The sequence below is a fragment of the Haliotis cracherodii genome, unplaced genomic scaffold (genome assembly GCF_022045235.1).
Source record: "Haliotis cracherodii isolate W230 unplaced genomic scaffold, xgHalCrac1.p SCAF_15, whole genome shotgun sequence".
In the NCBI taxonomy this organism is placed as follows: Eukaryota; Metazoa; Mollusca; class Gastropoda; order Lepetellida; family Haliotidae; genus Haliotis; species Haliotis cracherodii.
The window spans coordinates 8,293,524-8,311,337 of NW_027266270.1; the positions used below are offsets into that span (position 1 = coordinate 8,293,524).

At 38.0% G+C, this 17,814-nt stretch overlaps 1 protein-coding gene across 1 annotated transcript; it reads right to left on the bottom strand.

The window, feature by feature from the left end:
* Window positions 1-9,352: 9,352 nt before the first annotated feature.
* Window positions 9,353-17,648, bottom strand: LOC139462228 (sodium-dependent glucose transporter 1A-like). The gene is made up of 4 exons (XM_071243822.1): window positions 17,576-17,648; window positions 16,624-16,773; window positions 15,864-16,149; window positions 9,353-14,664 (listed from the first exon to the last, which is right to left on the bottom strand). Exons 2-4 carry the CDS (start codon window positions 16,765-16,767, stop codon window positions 12,746-12,748), a joined length of 2,349 nt encoding a protein of 782 aa, XP_071099923.1. The 5' UTR covers window positions 16,768-16,773; window positions 17,576-17,648; the 3' UTR covers window positions 9,353-12,745.
* Between the last annotated feature and the right edge of the window lie 166 nt (window positions 17,649-17,814).

Here is a 17,814-nt window from a genome sequence, read left to right on the forward strand (position 1 = left end):
CTTGATTGACATATGTACGAATAACAATCTGTTATGGGTAACTTGATTGAAACATGTACGAATAACAATCGGTTATTGACAACTTGATTGACATCTATGAATAACAATCTGTTATTGGTAACTTGATGGACACATGTACATTTCACAGTGCTATGAGTTTTTGTTGACTCTGTGTAGTGTGATTGATCAATGAGTAATCAGTGTTGTTTTACTTGCACTATTCTCATTGTGAGTTAGAAGTATCATTTTGTAATCAGGATTTCAATATTCTAGTACACACACAGTGTGTGCCTTAAACCACTTGACAGAATCCCAATTTTCCTGTGGTTAATGTATAATCAAGCTGTTACCAACAGATTAGATTGGGATAGCAAACAGGTTTTTGGCACAGACTGCAATATTATATTTTTTCTTTACACAAACATTCAAACATGTTTGTTTGCATAACATTTTCTTTGCACCGTCATAATATTATCAATAGCCTTGATGGTCGGAGTTGACAATGACGATGTATTATTTGCATTCTGAGACATGTTAATATATTGGTATCAGTAGTCTTGGCTGTATCGCTGCTATGATGTGACTGATAGTGTTTTTTGCTGCATGTTTTGTTTGTGTCATGTTATTTTGTGTTCCGAGTGAATTAATTTTACAAAGAAAAGACTTATTTCACATATTGCAACGAAAATGTTGAGGAAATTATTTTTTCTAATAATTTTGTTTTTAATCAAATTGATGAATTTGGTGTAATTTTATGAATGACTTCAACATTTCAGATGTTAATCATGAAGTCACTGAAAAAAATATACTGGTGGAACAGGAAAAAACACATCTGAAGAAACCCATTTATTATTTGAGAAATTCCTGATTTTTTTTTTGCATAATCAAATATTTCGTGTAGAGATGAAATAGATCTTACCTTTGCTCATATAAATCTTATGTTTAGATGCTTTTGCATTTTTCTTAGTGTGTCATCTAGGTTTGATTATTCCGTCCATATGTTTACTGCATTATTATATGTTTACATTTTTCTTATGTGTTACCATGGTTACTATTTATATATTATTTATGAATGAATTTGTAACAAAATGATGATTATCCTGAGTTCGTCCACATGTGAACATTTTAGGAATGCCTTTTATTTGAGCTTCATTTCTCTGTTAGCTGTGAAAATAAAACAATATGAACACTGTGGCTGTGTTTTGATTCTTTCTGCAGTTCGTTGCTTTCATCACGATGTTTTGATGGATGGACCATGTGCAACTCTCAGTTTGCTGCTTCTGGTTTTGGTTGTTAGATAACGACACATTCAGCAATATTCCGCCTGTGAGATGTCAATCTGTATATAATCAAGTCTGGTCGAGACAATCCAGTGGTTGTGAACAACTGTTCACGCTGTTACGATGACGCACATTCAACCAAAGCACCAAGTCTGACCCCCTAATCTATTTTATGGCCTCATCAAAGCATAGGTGGCTGGGGACAAATTCTAACCAGGTTCGGCAGTGGTGTAGCCTAGTGGTTAAAGCATTCGCTCTTCACGTCAAAGGCCCGGGTTCGATTCCCCACATGGGTACAATGTGTGAAGCCCGTTCTGGTGTCACCCTGCAGTGATATTGCTGGAATATTCCTAAAAGTGGCATAAAACTACACTCTCACTCACTCACTCACTCACTCACTCACTCACTCTCAAACCAGGAATCCCCACAGGGTTTTTGCTGTTTTAAGCAACATTCCAGTCCTATTGTGGTGGGCAACACCAAGTTCACATAGCGTCCCAATGTAGAAAACATAACCTTCGTCATCAGCCTCTCATTACTGCAGAATGAACTTCAAGTCACCCAGCAACAAATGGGTACCCGGTAGGATGAGACGATGACATGAATCAAAGCCTTGGCAGCTTGGGTTGTATACTTCCCAGGGAGCTGAGATTGAAGTAATGGTTGGAAAGCACTGATCTTCTGACTGAGTCTTATGAACATACAAGTCAATGAACAAGATGATGTGATACAGCCGAGATGTCCAGGCTTCGAAAACACTATAGCATATTGAAAGTAGGTCACCATGACCTGATGAAAGATTTTCAAAAGAAGAAAAAAAGTCCTTTAGTGAAAATGGCAAACATACTTTACAAACGACCATCACAGTGACAATGACCTTGCAGGTAAGTCTTGACATTTCGCAATCTGGGCCCCACCCTATGGATAATATTTACCAAGTTTCATTGACCTCATGCAAATCCTTCTCAAGTTGTTTAAACAAACTTTTCTTCATGTTATGACCTTAAGGATGACCATGACCCTTGACATGACTGGTCAATGTACACAAAGTACACGATCTAGACTGCCAGTTGTCAGTCTTTCATTTTTGAGGAAGCCTCAGTGTCTGAGTGGGTTAGATCGCCGACTTTGTATGCTGGCAATTAGGTGCCTCATTCTGGCAGTGTGGGTTCGAATCCCAGATGGGACTCAACCCCCAAAAGTACTAGAATCTGTACTTTTACTAAGACATGTTATCCAAAATATAACATTTATGTTCCCCAGGACTATAAAGGCGATATTCATGATGCAAGGTCGAAGTGCCTCGCTTTTTCAAAAACAAAGTATCAAATTCAGCTAAAATGAAAGTATTCCCCATATACATGGGGCTGCATAACTAACCACAAAACACAAACAGTTCATTGTCAACATATTGTTTACTTCAAGATTGCTTAACATTTTGTACAAAGCAGATTGAAAAATAAGACTTTTTTTTCTCTTTCATTTATCAAACATGGCAACCGATAACTGACGAATAAAACATGTAATAAAACTAGTGAAAGGTTGTGACTACAATGATATGTTTAAGTACAGCAAGGAATACAAGCATATTGGCACTTTCTTGTAAGCACTATACTACAACATACAAATTAAGGTTTCTCCTTGATGTGACTCCTCATGGTGTTATCTACTATACCGGGTAGTGTGTAAAATATAAGTATTATAGTGTGTGCATCGGTGGGTGGGTGTGTGTGTGTTGGGGGGTGGGGAGGGTTGATGATGATGATGGTGATGGTCCCACCCCCTTTTTTGTAACATTTTTTCATTACCCCCTCCTACCAAATGAGCAGTCCCAAAATAGTGTCCAAATTCATAAAAACATTTTTTGAAAAAATAGAAGTAATAATAATAAAGTACCAGTCCCTTATCATTCATTTGATCATTTAACCCCTACGTTCAATGATCCAGCTCTTCTTTCACGCAAAAAACTCAAATGATGAATAAAATTAATCTGGAATGACGGACATGGAAATAGTTTTCCAGCAGCTTGAAATGGTAGAGTTTGGGAAGTATTAAAACAGGTGAATAGCTGCATATTTAAACATGTTTTGATGACTAGATTTCATATCACAATCTGAGAGAAAGTAATTTCAAATTTCACATTCCCTCCAACTATTTGTCTTGTGATGGAGAATACCTCTCCGGAACTTAAAATTCTCTTTGTCATGGGATATCAGTCTCCGTTCTGATAACAAATTATATGTTTACATGCTCATCGATGGATTATGTTACCATAGTAACAGCTTATGTTTATCATGAATTATGTAACTATGGTAACAAATTATGCAAAAATACAAAAACAAACAATGGAAACAAAATGAGGTATACCTTAAAAGGATATAAATACTGATAGATATATCCGTAAAGTAAATCTTGAAACATAATATTGAATGAGATCCTATGTCAAGTCTAAGTCTCCATCTGCACTTAACTAATTTGTTAAAACCTTTTCTTGTGTGATCTGGCTACACTTTGAAGTGTTTTATCATACTGAAATTTGAACTACCAGTATCAGAAAGATATTTCAACTTTACTCATTTCGAATATTTAGTTGATGGATCCTTTGGCCAAGTAAAATATTAGCTTATGGCGCTACCTAGAAGAAAACCATATTCAATACCAAACTGTTTAAAAAAATAGCTATCATGAAAAGCTTTAGTAGGTGAGGTGAAATGGGGTTTAAAGTCAAGTCCAAGATTATTGCACATGTGTGTGGCTGCTTGTACTCGTCCGGACTAATGCCAATATATAGTGCCAGTCCAGTGAGACACCTTGCCTTCTAGTTTTTACTCTTTACATACCACCATTCTTCCATGTATGTCCTTAAGTGTCTGGGTATTGTATACCCTTATGTCCTTACATGTACATATATATGCTCTCTGCCTCATGGCATTCATTCACCTGATACTTGTTGTTACCCTGTCTGGCGCTCGGCATTAAGGGGCTAAAACAAGGACTGGTCGACTCGGAGTCAGTATACTGTCTCTATGTGGGGTATTCATGTTAAACTGTGGCATGGTATCTCAGTGAGCTAACACTATAAATCGGCATCAGTCCGGACTAGTACAAGCAGCCACACACACACATGTGCATGCATGTCACTATATGAGTGCAATAATCTTGGACGCGATGTTAAACCCAATTTCACCTCACCTCACCTCACCTCACCTCACCTCACATTCACCTGATAAAGGAGTAAGCATATACTCCAAAACGTTGTGTTCCTCATAATAAAGAAGTTGACATCCATAAATTCTTTTCCTTATGATATTGTGATAATTATCATGCAAAGAATGGACCTCAATTTACCGATATATCGGTAATACCACGCACCTTTACAAGATGGGTACTGTTTCGGTGGATTTCAAATGCTGGTGTAGCTCCTACTATTGATATTGAACAAAGGAGATGTTGGGAAAGTCTGAACACTAGTCTGAACACAATGGAAGAATACACAAAACCATGTGGATCCTACTCTGTGACAATCTTGTGGGATTTCAACAAGTATTGGCAAGAGCATCAAGCGAGTGAATCACTCCGACACTAAAACAGAAGTAAAGCATCAAGGTCAACGATATTTCAACATTTGTACAATATCTTGTTCATCATTTTTCATAATAATCAAACACAACCAAAGACGAAATACTCTACCTCACAAATTGTTTTGTCTAAAAAGGTTTTAGCAAAGTTTGTTTGATGATCATTAATAAACAAACACAGGCATTATCATGGAAGTTGGTTGGTTGGTTTGTTGTTTAACGCCGCACTCAGCAATATTCCAGCTATATGACGGCGGTCTGTAAATAATCGAGTCTGGACCAGACAATCCAGTGATTGATATCATGAGCATCGATCCACGCAATTGGGATCGATGACATGCATCAACCAAGTCAGCGAGCCTGACCACCCGATCCCGTTAATCGCCTTTTACGACAAGCATAGTCACCTTTTACGGCAAGCATGGGTTGCTGAAGACCTATTCTACCCCGGAATCTTCACGGGTCTATCATGGAAGTATGTACATTAAACAATAAATGTTTATTCCATCTTTTGCACACAAGGTTGGTCGAAATGAAATGAAAATAAATGTTGATTATTTATGTATTCATATGAAAGTCATTCTGCCATAAATAAACCTGCATCTCCTCTTGAATCACTGACAGTGATGCAGACATGGAATTTATATATAACATTTTACATTGTATAAGAGTGTCCATATTACTAGCAGAAGACAAAATAAAAATAAATATTTTTATGTTTAATTTATTTCTTAGACCAGCTGTGTTTTGAAACGAAAAATAAAAAATGCATGGTCTGACATTCCTATTCCCACGCTTGTGTATTACAGCATTCATGTTCAGTACTCACAAATTTTGGTCAGTTGGCTGTGCTATAGCTTGATCAAGAAATATTTACTGTCTCCTAAAAACGAAACAAAAGCATATTGTTTCTGGATCCCCCCCACATCGATTTCAATTTTGTGTTTTTTACTTTCCAGATTTTTAACTCTAACCTGCTTTATGGATGTAAAGACACACAATGCATGTCACGTGTTGAGGAGGGTAGGCCTTTTGGGCTTGTCAAGTGCAGTCTACTTGGGGTGAAACGATACACAAAGTCACGATACGATACATATATGCATATTTACGACAAATCGCGTGGAAACTTCTTGACTATAAATATTTCAGAGCAGTTTCAAATGGAACAGCTAGCTTTAGACACATGTTCATAGGAGGTAATGTTTAGTAATGAACTTGAAACACAAATTACTACACATATTGAGATATCTGACTGGCAAACATGGGGTCATTAAACGAGTAGTAAGTCATTTATTTTAGAGCATCATCTTGTATCGATACAGTAAAAAGCGTATCAGTATCGTTTCACCCTAACAGTCTACTAACCTCTTACGACCCATGTAAAAAATAAAAGGCATTCTCAAACCGACATTCTTCCTCCAGAATATGAACACTGTGTGCTGGTGGATCATTTAAATGAGTTGGTTAAAAAATACTCTCCGCCCCAAAAAACCAGCAAATGTCATATCATTTTAGCCCTAACCAAAACACTAGAAACATGATATTCTTTGGGGGGCATCATATGTATTTGTACCAAAATATATATTATCATGAGACTATATAAACTTGAGCATGTCCTGAAAACAAAGAATAGCTACACAAACATTTAGTTTACATCAGTCGGCACATATACCCCTGAAAAAAAGATATGCACCACCCCTTCTAAATACCAATCTTCCATGTATTATTTGAAAATATCTACATTTGACATTGATCTCATGTACACCACCGATGTGTGAACAGCTGGTTCAAGAATACTGTGTTCCACAAGATGGTCGCAAGTTCTGGGTCTAGATCGAAACGATCTGAGCTAATATTAATCTTAACAATGTTCAAAGATTAGATATCTTAAGTTTAAGATTTGATGCTAAAAGCAGAAGATGTAGTAGAAGTCAAATAATGATTGCTCTGGCGCAGTAGCGAAACTTGTTGTTGGATAATCACTTTGTTACAAAAACAAACGTTAATACATTGTGAACAAAATGGCTATATTGTATGGAAATATTAAATGGGCAACGCTTTACTTTTTTCAGGTTTATCAAAAAATGCAGTGCCAACATGAAACAAATGACACAGCTTGTCAGACCTCACTGTTGTTTCTTCACATATGTTCTTCCATCACGGGGAATACATACAGCTCTTATGTGTTGTAGTAAACATATGTCTTTACCTTACATAAAAATACAAGCTTCTGATTGGTTAAGGAGCTAGCAATCATTTTCCATGTACCCTGCTCACTAGTAAGGCAAAAATTTCGTGTAGCCCACTGAGAAATCAATCAGAACACATTTTAGGAAACTCATTGGACTATGTTTTACCATTTGAAATAATGCAATCAGGGGGGAGGTATTGTTGAGTTTCTAAAATGAATGTTTGTTCGAATGCATTGGGTAAAGGGAAGTAACTCGGTTCGCTTGCATCGTCCGCTTCTAGTTTTGCTAACTCATGGAAACTGCATGTATATATTGCGGACCTGTACACATTTGAATGTTGTAAAGATATATTTGTTTGTTTGTCTAACACCGCACTCAGCAATATTCCAGCTATATGATGGCGGTCTGTAAATAATTGAGTCTGGACCAGACAATCCAGTGATTGACATAAGCATTGATCCACCAACTGGGATACGACGACATGCATCAACCAAGTCAGCGAGTCTGACCACCCGACCTGTTAGTTGCTTCTTACGACGAGCAGAGTCGCCTTTAACGGCAAGCATGGGTTGCTGAAGACCTATTCTACCCCGGACCTATTCTACCCGGGCCCCACAAGTTTGTAGCACATGTTGCAGGAGATATAGTGTGTGTCGTAATCTGAGTACTCAGCCCTCATTGGACTGCAGTCGCTTGGCTCACTGGTTCAAAACAGCGACTCTACTGCAATACAGCTGTCTGTAGTCACACGTGATGGGGTAACGTAGAGTAAACAAAGCCATCAGTACTGACGAAGATCAAACCTCAAACATTCATAGTCATACAAGTTGATTACAAAATTGTATCACTGTACATATTATGCATACATGATATAAATTTCTAGTCAAGATACAATGTGATTATGTACATTCACAAAGTTTTAACTACACAAAATAGTGAACATCTTCAATAGAATATGTCGGTGAAAATAATTATTTTAATATGAAAATATCTTTCATTTGAAAAACATCACAGATAAGGGGATGAGTACAATGAATACAATCAATACAATGAATACAATAAGTACAGTTCAGTAATGGACAGAGCAGACACATTTTCTAATCATTTCCTGCAAATCATAAAATGAGTGAGTGAGTATGGTTTTACACTGCTTTTAGCAATATTCCGGCAATATCACAGCGGGACACCAAAAATGGGCTTCATACATTGTACCCATGTTGGGAATCGAACCCGGGGCAAATCATAAAAAAGACTATGGCAGCATATATGGAATCCATATTATGTTCGTTGTTTCTCATCTCAATACTTAGCTTCAGAAGGAGTAGCATCCTCTGTTATGCAGGGTATTATATCTCCATTCTGTACTGATAAATACCCTGGACCCAATTGCAACCTTTGCTTAATTTCAGAATGGATATCACCTTCTCTTACAACTGAAGTAGCATAGAATTTCTCCAGCTTAGTTTTTAATTTGATTGGACTGCTATGCAATGTGAATGAGGCTCAAAACTAAGATACTGTAGTGAGTGAGTGAGTGAGTTGCGTTTAACCGTTAAACTTTAACGCCGCTTTTAACAGTATTCCAGTTATATCGCGGCGTGTGAGCTTAATGTGGGAGGAAAGCCCAAAGTGATGCAGGTCTCAGATGTTTACCACTTCGGTGAAACCCACGAGCAAGGGTATGGTGCTGACAAACCTAGAAACATAATTGGGGCGAACCAGGATTCGAACCCACAATCATAGGTTTCTGGCATGTCCAAGGGACGCAACTCTACACAGCGAATCGCGGCGCCTCAGATGACTGGGCCACCCGTGCCCCCGAAGATACTGTAAGGAATGGGTCCCGCTAGTCACCATGAAAGAATGGATATATCACACACTGGTTCATCGATGGCGAGGGTGCACGCAACAAGAAGAAGAAAAACAAGTTGAAACAACGAATATGTTTGATTAAGAATACAGACAATAAAATGTATATTGTTTTCTAAAACATGTAAGAGAAAACTTTGTCCACAATGGCCTGGCTGTAAAGTTAGAATCTGCAACTCAAGGCATCATTATTGTGTTTTTTTGGAGCTTGAAAAAGAAAAAAAAAACAGAGAGTATAAAAGACGAAATTAACACAGCAATAGACAGAGTTACTTCCCTATTTTAAATATCTTTACAATATAAAATACAGCACTGTTTTTAGTGTGTATTTTTTATGAAAGAGGAAACGCTGGCACGATGATATATACACAAGGCAAGTGGTTTCACATGAAAACCTTTTTTTCATTTTTGATTTTTGATTTTTCATTAATTTAGAATCTGCTTGAGATGAGGAACAACAGAAAACAGATTTCCTAGTACATGTACCAGCAAGGTACGAACATACACTGTTAGTCTATCGATAACATATACCCATGGTGCTTAGTGACTCTAAACATTACAGCAGTCTTGTCAAATGGTTGATGAAGCTCAAAAATGGATGCAAGACAATCTCTAAAAATCAGATTTTTAAAGCTATTCAGAGGAGGTCACGTCAGGTGAACTGTCTAATCAGCCAAACAGTGTCAAGGCTTCTAAATTCTTGGAACAAGTGAGCAGAGCATTCAGATCAGCCCATCTAATTTCTGTATCTCATAAATTTAAGTTTAAATGGAAATAATAAAAGCTGTGCTATTATAGTTGTGAATATTAACAAATCGAGTTGGTAAAGTAATGCTGAATCGTTATAGTGAGTGAGTATGGTTTTACGCCGCTTTTAGCAATATTCCAGCAATATCACGGCAGGGGACACCACAAATGGGCTTCACACATTGTACCCATGTTGGGAATCGAACCCGAGTCTTCGTCGTGACGAGCGAACGCTTTAACCACTGGGCTACCCGACTACTCCGCTGAATCGTTATAGAAAACTGAACACATGCATTCTTTGATATGATTGGACAATCAAAGTTTGCTCAGGATATACCTGGTGGAATCTCCTCTGGAAATTTTGTCCACCCTTCATACAAAAGACATTGTATTGTAAAAATCTGATTTCAAGGAGATTGGACGTATGACAATTTTTGTTTTACAATGAAATCAATTACAGAGGTATATCGTGAGGTATATCCTTGTTTCCTTGAGATATTGGAGTTAATTATTTCAATAAGGACACTTTGAATGCTATTATTTATCTGAATTAAATGACTGCTGGGATGTCATATATTTTTCACAGGCATTGAAATTTAGTTTTCACTATTTGAGGCCAAAATGAAAATAAAATGAACATATTTTTCAGCCTCATCAAACTTTGACAAGGCCCACATAATTGTCAACTTTAACAGTGTCCAAGCATTGGTAAGTGCTTGGTATAAAGAATGCTACAATTCCAAATGAATATTCATTGCCTGCACATGCTACAAGTATCATACAAAAAACATGGAACATGCAACATTAATTACAAAAACTTGAGGCCACATATACAAATCTTTTGTTTCTCATTACCAACTGATCATAAAAATTAGCTGAACCCCATAGTATTACGTATTATAGCTAAAATTGATAGAATTATCATTAAACCGCCTGCATGTTATCAGAAATGAGCGGGCCACTGTAACTTGATAATGCCCTCATACTGCTTGACGACGGGCCATTATCACGGCCATTGTTAGGTGACGTCATAGGGTAGAGAAAGTGACGTCATCTGGTTTGTTCTATGATGTTTCCATATTTGTAGAAGTGGGTCAGTGACATTCATGTTGATTGCAGTAAATGTTTCAAAACCGATATTGTTGTTTCTTTTTATTTGATAACAAATTCCATCCATTTTAGCTTCGTCGGGCAGTTAATGGAAAACCTCAGGCTTCTGCAAATGATAATGCCCTGAAAAATAGCATTACCCTTATATTATTTTGCAAGCTAAATGTGGTTCCAGTTACAGATACGGCATCAGTTATGGTTTCAAGTTATTTTCAATCTGTAGCTGCACTTTTTTATGCAACCTGTCCTTCATTTCACAATAGCTCATCTAGTGGTTATGAAATTGAAATATAAGACAATTTATAAAATTGACCTTCCTTCAATTTAAAAAAAAGAAAATCAATTTGTGTATGTGGCCTACAAGGCTTAAAGGGTTAAGACTTCCTACATAGATATGTCAAACTAGGCTTCTAACTCTCAAAAGATCACCATAGTTACAATCAACCCTAAATTCAATACTAGGCTACAAAAAAAATGCTCTTGGTTCTCAGGCACCACCCGCATCAACATAAAGTTTGTCACATATTTCGTTTCTTATCTCAATTTTTTTTTAAATATATATAAAAAATCCTTAAATCTTCCAAGCCCAACTTGTATTCCAGTATTTTACTCATCAAGGAATACATTTATGTAGGGAGGCCCTTTCCCAGGTTAAATGTACACAATTGTTTCATTGATTATACAACTGTATATTTGTTACATACTAGTTTGAACAACAACAACAACAACAAAAAAGACACAACCCACCCGCACTATATTTTCAAAAAACATTGCCTGAGACCAAATTCTTTTATTTTTTTAAGCCCTATATAAATGATTGCATTGATGTATAATTTGTCAAGCACTAGTTTGCACACAATTATTTACATGCTTAATATCAGCACTAATTTAGCTTAAGAATTGGTGGGTAGATAATTGTGATGATTATGATATCATCATAATGTACATAAACTAACATGACGTACCACAACGTAACATGACATGAATGGTCTTCAATTAGCACTATAACAATATTATCTAATATTAAGTACCAGCGCCACTTTTGGTAAAACATATGAGTGATGTATGATAAAATATGTTTGATTTTTTAGCCATTTGATATTTCTAATTGTAACCATGGTAACGGCAAACGCAGACATATAACTTGTGTACTGTCAATGTTTAAATATCTGTGACCTCTGCATCAAGGGTTTGCTTGCCATGACTGAGGTCCATTCAGTCGTAACTGTGAATTTCCACCATGCAACATCGTCATGCACAATGACAACACAAACAGTGATATTTGGAATTAACTGTTGCACAGATGCCAAAAACATTTCACATATTTGTGAACTATTTACATAAAAGTGCATCTTTGGTGTGCAGAAAGTGCATGTTTCATTTTCTAGATTTCAATATTTGTTCACCAGCCAGATTATCAATTGTCATGTTTAGAGACAAGCCCATCTTAAAGTTTGTTAAGAGAGAAAAATTCTTTTGAAATAACAAAATTTTAACACATGTTTGAAGTGAGTGAGCAAGTTATAATTTTACATGACACTGACAATTTTTAAGCAATGTAGTGAAAAGCTTTTAGTAACTTTTCAGGAGATAAAATAGCCTCACAGTTAGACAACATTGCCAATTCCTGGGATATTTTTCCAAACCAGAAAGAAATCTATAAAACAAAAAAATAAACTAATCTGGCTTAAAGGGAAAAAATACATCTCAAAAGGACAGACATTTTCAAATACATGAAAACAATTGAGATTTCAATAAAGCCTTCTGCAACACGACCGCTAGTAACAAGGTAATCTCAAAATCAGTAATGGCACAAATACATGAGTATTTAAAAAACATTTTACAGTTTACCTCAGGACAAAAATTCAAAGCTTCATTCTCTCCCAACATCCACACTCTCATAAATCTCTCATATATGTATATATACAGGTATATATCACTTCCAAATGACGACAACTTGACTGACAGATCAGTCGTCAATATCAACAAGTCGACTGTACTCAAGTTCCATGTTTGCTGGTTTGGGATGTTTCCGAGCAGGACGGTGTCGGGACGTCTCAAGGAGACCAGATCCCTCAAAGTTCTGCTCAAGCGTGTCCATGGAGATGTTTTCGTCATCCTTCAAAGGCACAAAACCGTTACGAGCCGTTGCTGAAACCTTGCGCCGCCTTGTAGCAAAACACTGCATGACGATGTAAATGGCGCCCAGCAAGATTCCCAGCGCTAGCATCATGTACATCAGCATCATCTTCTCTTTCTTCTCGTACAACAAGCCTGTTAGAAATGGGATCAACATTTCCCCTAAGGCAGACCCAACAACAAACACTGCAGTAGACTTTCCAGTTAGAGGGAAGTACTGATCGGCCCAGGAGACCCCAGTTGGGAAAATCGAAGACATTCCGAATCCGATTATCAGAGTTCCGATCCACAGGTTGTAAGGGATATTCCCTATGCCGAAACATAAGATTACGGAACCGATAATCAAAAGCACCAGATCTGTTACAAGCATGCAGGGTGGTTTAAAACATCGTGCAATAAAGATGGCGAATCCTCTACCAGCGGCTAGGGAGCCCCAGAATATAGATGTCAAAACAGCACTCTTTGGTTTATTCCAATGCATTTTTTCATAGGAAAATGTGGACAAGAGACCTCCGAATGTGACCTCCATGCCGACGTAGATGAAGAAGAAGAAGAAAAGGATGACAAGCATCGTGATTCGGTAACCTTGGGACTCCTTCCCATAGCTACCATCATGCTCTTCGTCACGTGTGAAAATGGAAGGGCGGTTCCGATCCTGACAGTACAAAACAAGGAACATGAATGCAATCAAAATGAGAAGAACTCCGATGATCAAATACGCAAACTGAATTTTCGACATGTTAACTAACAACTTCAGGGCCGAACCGACTTGGCTGCCTAATGTTGCAGGCTTCTTTGCTCTCTCTGTTGTCACAGATACCGTAGATTCTGTTTGTGAACCGTTTACATTTGTAGTTTCTGCAGTGGGAGTAGTTGTGAGGGGAGTGGATTCAGCAGGAGCAACAGATGAAGGTTTTACGGTTGCAGATGGTGGAATATTTGGAGCAGGGGTAGGTGGAGTAGTGGTAGTAGTAGTGGTAGTTGTAGTAGAAGTAGAACTTGTAGTAGTGGAACTTGTAGTAGTAGTAGGTGGAGGTGTGGTGGTGGTGGAGGTGGTGCTTGGGGTAGTTATAACAGGCGATACCATCAAGTCTGATGCTGATGCTGATGCTGATGCTGATGAGGATGGTGAAATAGTTGTCGACAATCCCAAAATATCAGTTTCATTTTGACCTGCACCTGTACCATTTGCCGACATGTTTCCACGAGATGTCAGATTGGAAACACCCTGGGACGTCGCTGATATTGGAGTTGTAGGTGAAGGATCACCTGGATCTCTGATAACACTCCCTTTATTTACATCTTTCAAATTCTCACCTCCTGCATGGTTTTTCTTGAAATCAGATGAATTTATATGTTTTGGTTTGATCGGTTTCTCTGTTGCCTGCGTGGTTGTCGTGGATACAGAGTTGTTGAAAGCAGAAGCTTCATTAGAGAGTGGTATCATCGTCGTGGAACTGTTTAGTGATTGGTCTGATACATTCAGATTGGCAGTCAGATCTCGTAAATATCTATCGTGGGGGTTCTCAAACTCAGCCCGAAGCAGCGATGCATGAGGTCCTTTAGTTAACAAAGAGAGTCCATTGGTTGGGATGGTCTGGTTCGTGGCTGCCAAAAGGTCCTGGTTGATGAGGAATGGTCGTGCAAGAAGTGGCGCCACAAAGGCTCCCATTCCGAACGCGAAGTGAACGACCTGCATGTACGGCCCACTCTTCTTTCCCCATATCTTGATACAGAAGACATTTCCACCTGAAAGCATAGCAGTCGTAATTAGGAGAAACGCTGTGTTTTCAGATCTATGTGTGTTATTCAGTATTCGATGCCCAGAAAATATCATCAGAAAGAATTACTAGTTGTCAGCCAATTGTACATTGTAAAAAATTTCATATCTATATTTCCATTATTTTAAATTTTAAATTTCAATGGGCAAAATCGGCCATTATCATTCCTCATCCTTTGTCTCTTTTTACTTGAAAAAAGTTAGGTTCATCTGTAACTATGGTAAGCTTGTAAAACAAGAAAATGTAGAGATCTGGCATCTAGCCCATATTTGCCGTAATAAGCGCCCCACTCTAATAAGCACCCCCTGATCAACTTTTAGGTCAATCTGTAAATGAGTGAGTGAGTGAGTGAGTTGGATTTAACGCCGCTTTTAACATTATTCCAGTTATATCGCGGCGTGTCAGCTTAATGTGGGAGGAAAGCCCGAAGTGATGCAGGTCTCCGACGTTTACCACTTCTGTGAAACCCACGAGCATGGGTATGGTGCTGACAAACCTAGAAACGTAATCGGGGCGAACCGGGATTCGAATCCACAATCATAGGTTTCTGGCGTGCCTAAGGGATGCAACTCTGCACAGTGAATTGCGGCGGCTTAGAAGACTGGGCCACCCATGCCCCCCCACAATCGGTAAGTAATAGTCACAGATAAGCACAGAAGATAACATGACCATCTTGTATATGTTAGGGTTTCTTTTACAGAGAAAGCAGTACAAAAGGGGTATATAACTGCACAGTAACTTTTATCAGAAGTTTAATAAATGTTTGAATGAAGTTCACTACTGCTTGATCTCTGATTAAACATAAACTCATGATTTTAAGAAGCTACCCCTTTGGTAAGTTATTTTAACAATGCCTTTGCTTCTTTGTTTGTTAGTTTGTTTGTTGTGTAACGCTGCACTCAGCAATATTCAGCTATATGATGGCGCTCTGTAAATATGCAATTCTGGACCAGACAATCCATTGACATCATGAGCATCAATCTACGCAATTGGGATACGATGACATGCATCAACCAAGTCAGCTAGCCTGACCACCCGATCCCTTTAGTCGCCTCTTACGACAAGCATAGTCGCCTTTTACGGCAAGCATGGGTTGCTGAACACCTATTCTAACCCGGATCTTCACGGGTATTTTGACAATGTAAACTGATGGAGACATTGACCAACCTGTATCCAGCACACCCATGGAGATGCCTTGGAATGAGATCATGATAGCCAGTGCAGACAGTGAGACGCACCACGGGGCGACGGTCGTCGCGATCGCCGTCAAGAACAGCGAGTAGAACAGCAGGATCTGCTGGTCAAAGTGGTCAAACAGAAAGCCCCCAATGACCGAGCCGATGAGGTAGCCAAGTGATCGGGCAGTGAAGATGAGTGACATGTGCTCCGTGTCGGTGTTGACCCTTGCACCAAGGTCAAGAAGAGTCGGGCCAGGGATTGCTATACACAGACCCTGGAGATTAGAAACAAGAACTGTTACAATATCAATGACTAACAATTATAGACCCTTCAATCTTAGAATTATCAATATTTTTATAAGTACAAAATGATTTTAAAGACTTACAATTCTACAACTGTGCAGATAACAAACCACTTTTGTGGGGAGTAAAACCTGAATTGATTTAGATCATTGATGCTTCAAAAACCAAGGATTCTGAATCAAGGCATTTCTGGAACTCACAATCAAAACAAAAAAACGTAAGTCTTTTCATTGTATATTACTTGGTTGCAAATTTACTGACCCCAAAAACACAGGAATTTGGAGACAAAATAATAGTGAAAGATAGTGTTGTCTCCTTGGCAGATAATCACACTTACTAAGAAATAAATCACAATTTCTTTCCCTGCCTGACCAAGAAAAAACATACATACTAGTTGGTTCTAAATGGTTTCTAAAAGCATGATATGAAGCCACCATGATGCATACCAAAGCAAAGAAGGCCCCAGATAGAACAATGGTTTTGGTGAACTTGCGGCACCAATCTGACCGTCCTGCGAATTTGAGCGATCCTGTACTGAGAAGAGTCTCCTGGTCAAACAGAGTCTCCTCATCCTCCCTCTCCCGCATCATAGTTCCCTGCAATAAAACAATACATGGAGTGTTGTTTATCGCCACTCAGCAATAATCATCATCATCATCATCATCATCATCATCATCATCATCAACCAGGATCACAAACCCTCTTTATTGCAAAATAACATGAGAACAATCCATGTCATCAATGCAAGTTGACAGTGTACACTGACACACTCCTACCCGAGTCCCAGGTTTGTGCCACTTTATCCATATGTTAGTCCTCTTTTACCACAAGCATGATGATGTACTGGGGACCTGGTCTGACTTAAAATACCAAAGGCAAAGGGGGGAAACTGTAGATACTGAAGCTAGTATGTTATTGTGTTTAATTTGTAAATCAGATTTCAACATATATTTGAATGGGAATAAAGAATTGTCAACAAAGCTAGGTGTAGATCGTAGGGTTACTCAAGTTTGTTTTAGCTTGAAAAGACTTGTTTACCATGTTTACACTAAGCCACAGAGAGGGTGAGTTTGAGCAATGCAGGTTTCAGTCGTTTACCACTTTTTGAAACCCATGAACCACCTCAAAGCGACAGACAGAGGCAACTTGCTAATATAGCTTTTATAGGATTGGTATGCGGGTTTGAAATTATTTTCTATTTACAGTAGATATCAATCAGCCAAACATGAATCAGCCAAATAGGCTAGATACATTATGACATAAACGATTTAACTTCGTACCAGATGCATATTTATTACATTAATAGCGAATATTATATTTTTTGCCGCCTATGAAGGTATTAGTGACTTAATATAACCATGAAACTGAATATCAATTTGATATCGATGCTGTATGTACCTGAATCGTCCAAATAGATTCGCAGCAATTATATTCTGAGTTGTCAAGTTACAGCGACACATCAACCGGAAATAATAGCGACGGTCCTAAAATATTCGCTCCTGGACTAACATCGAATTTTGCATTAAGGTGAATGACACGAATTAAATACTGATATCTCTTGAATACTACGACACAAATATTATTATCATCACATATACAAAAATATGTCTCTGTGCATTTAAATTCAAAGTAATAAC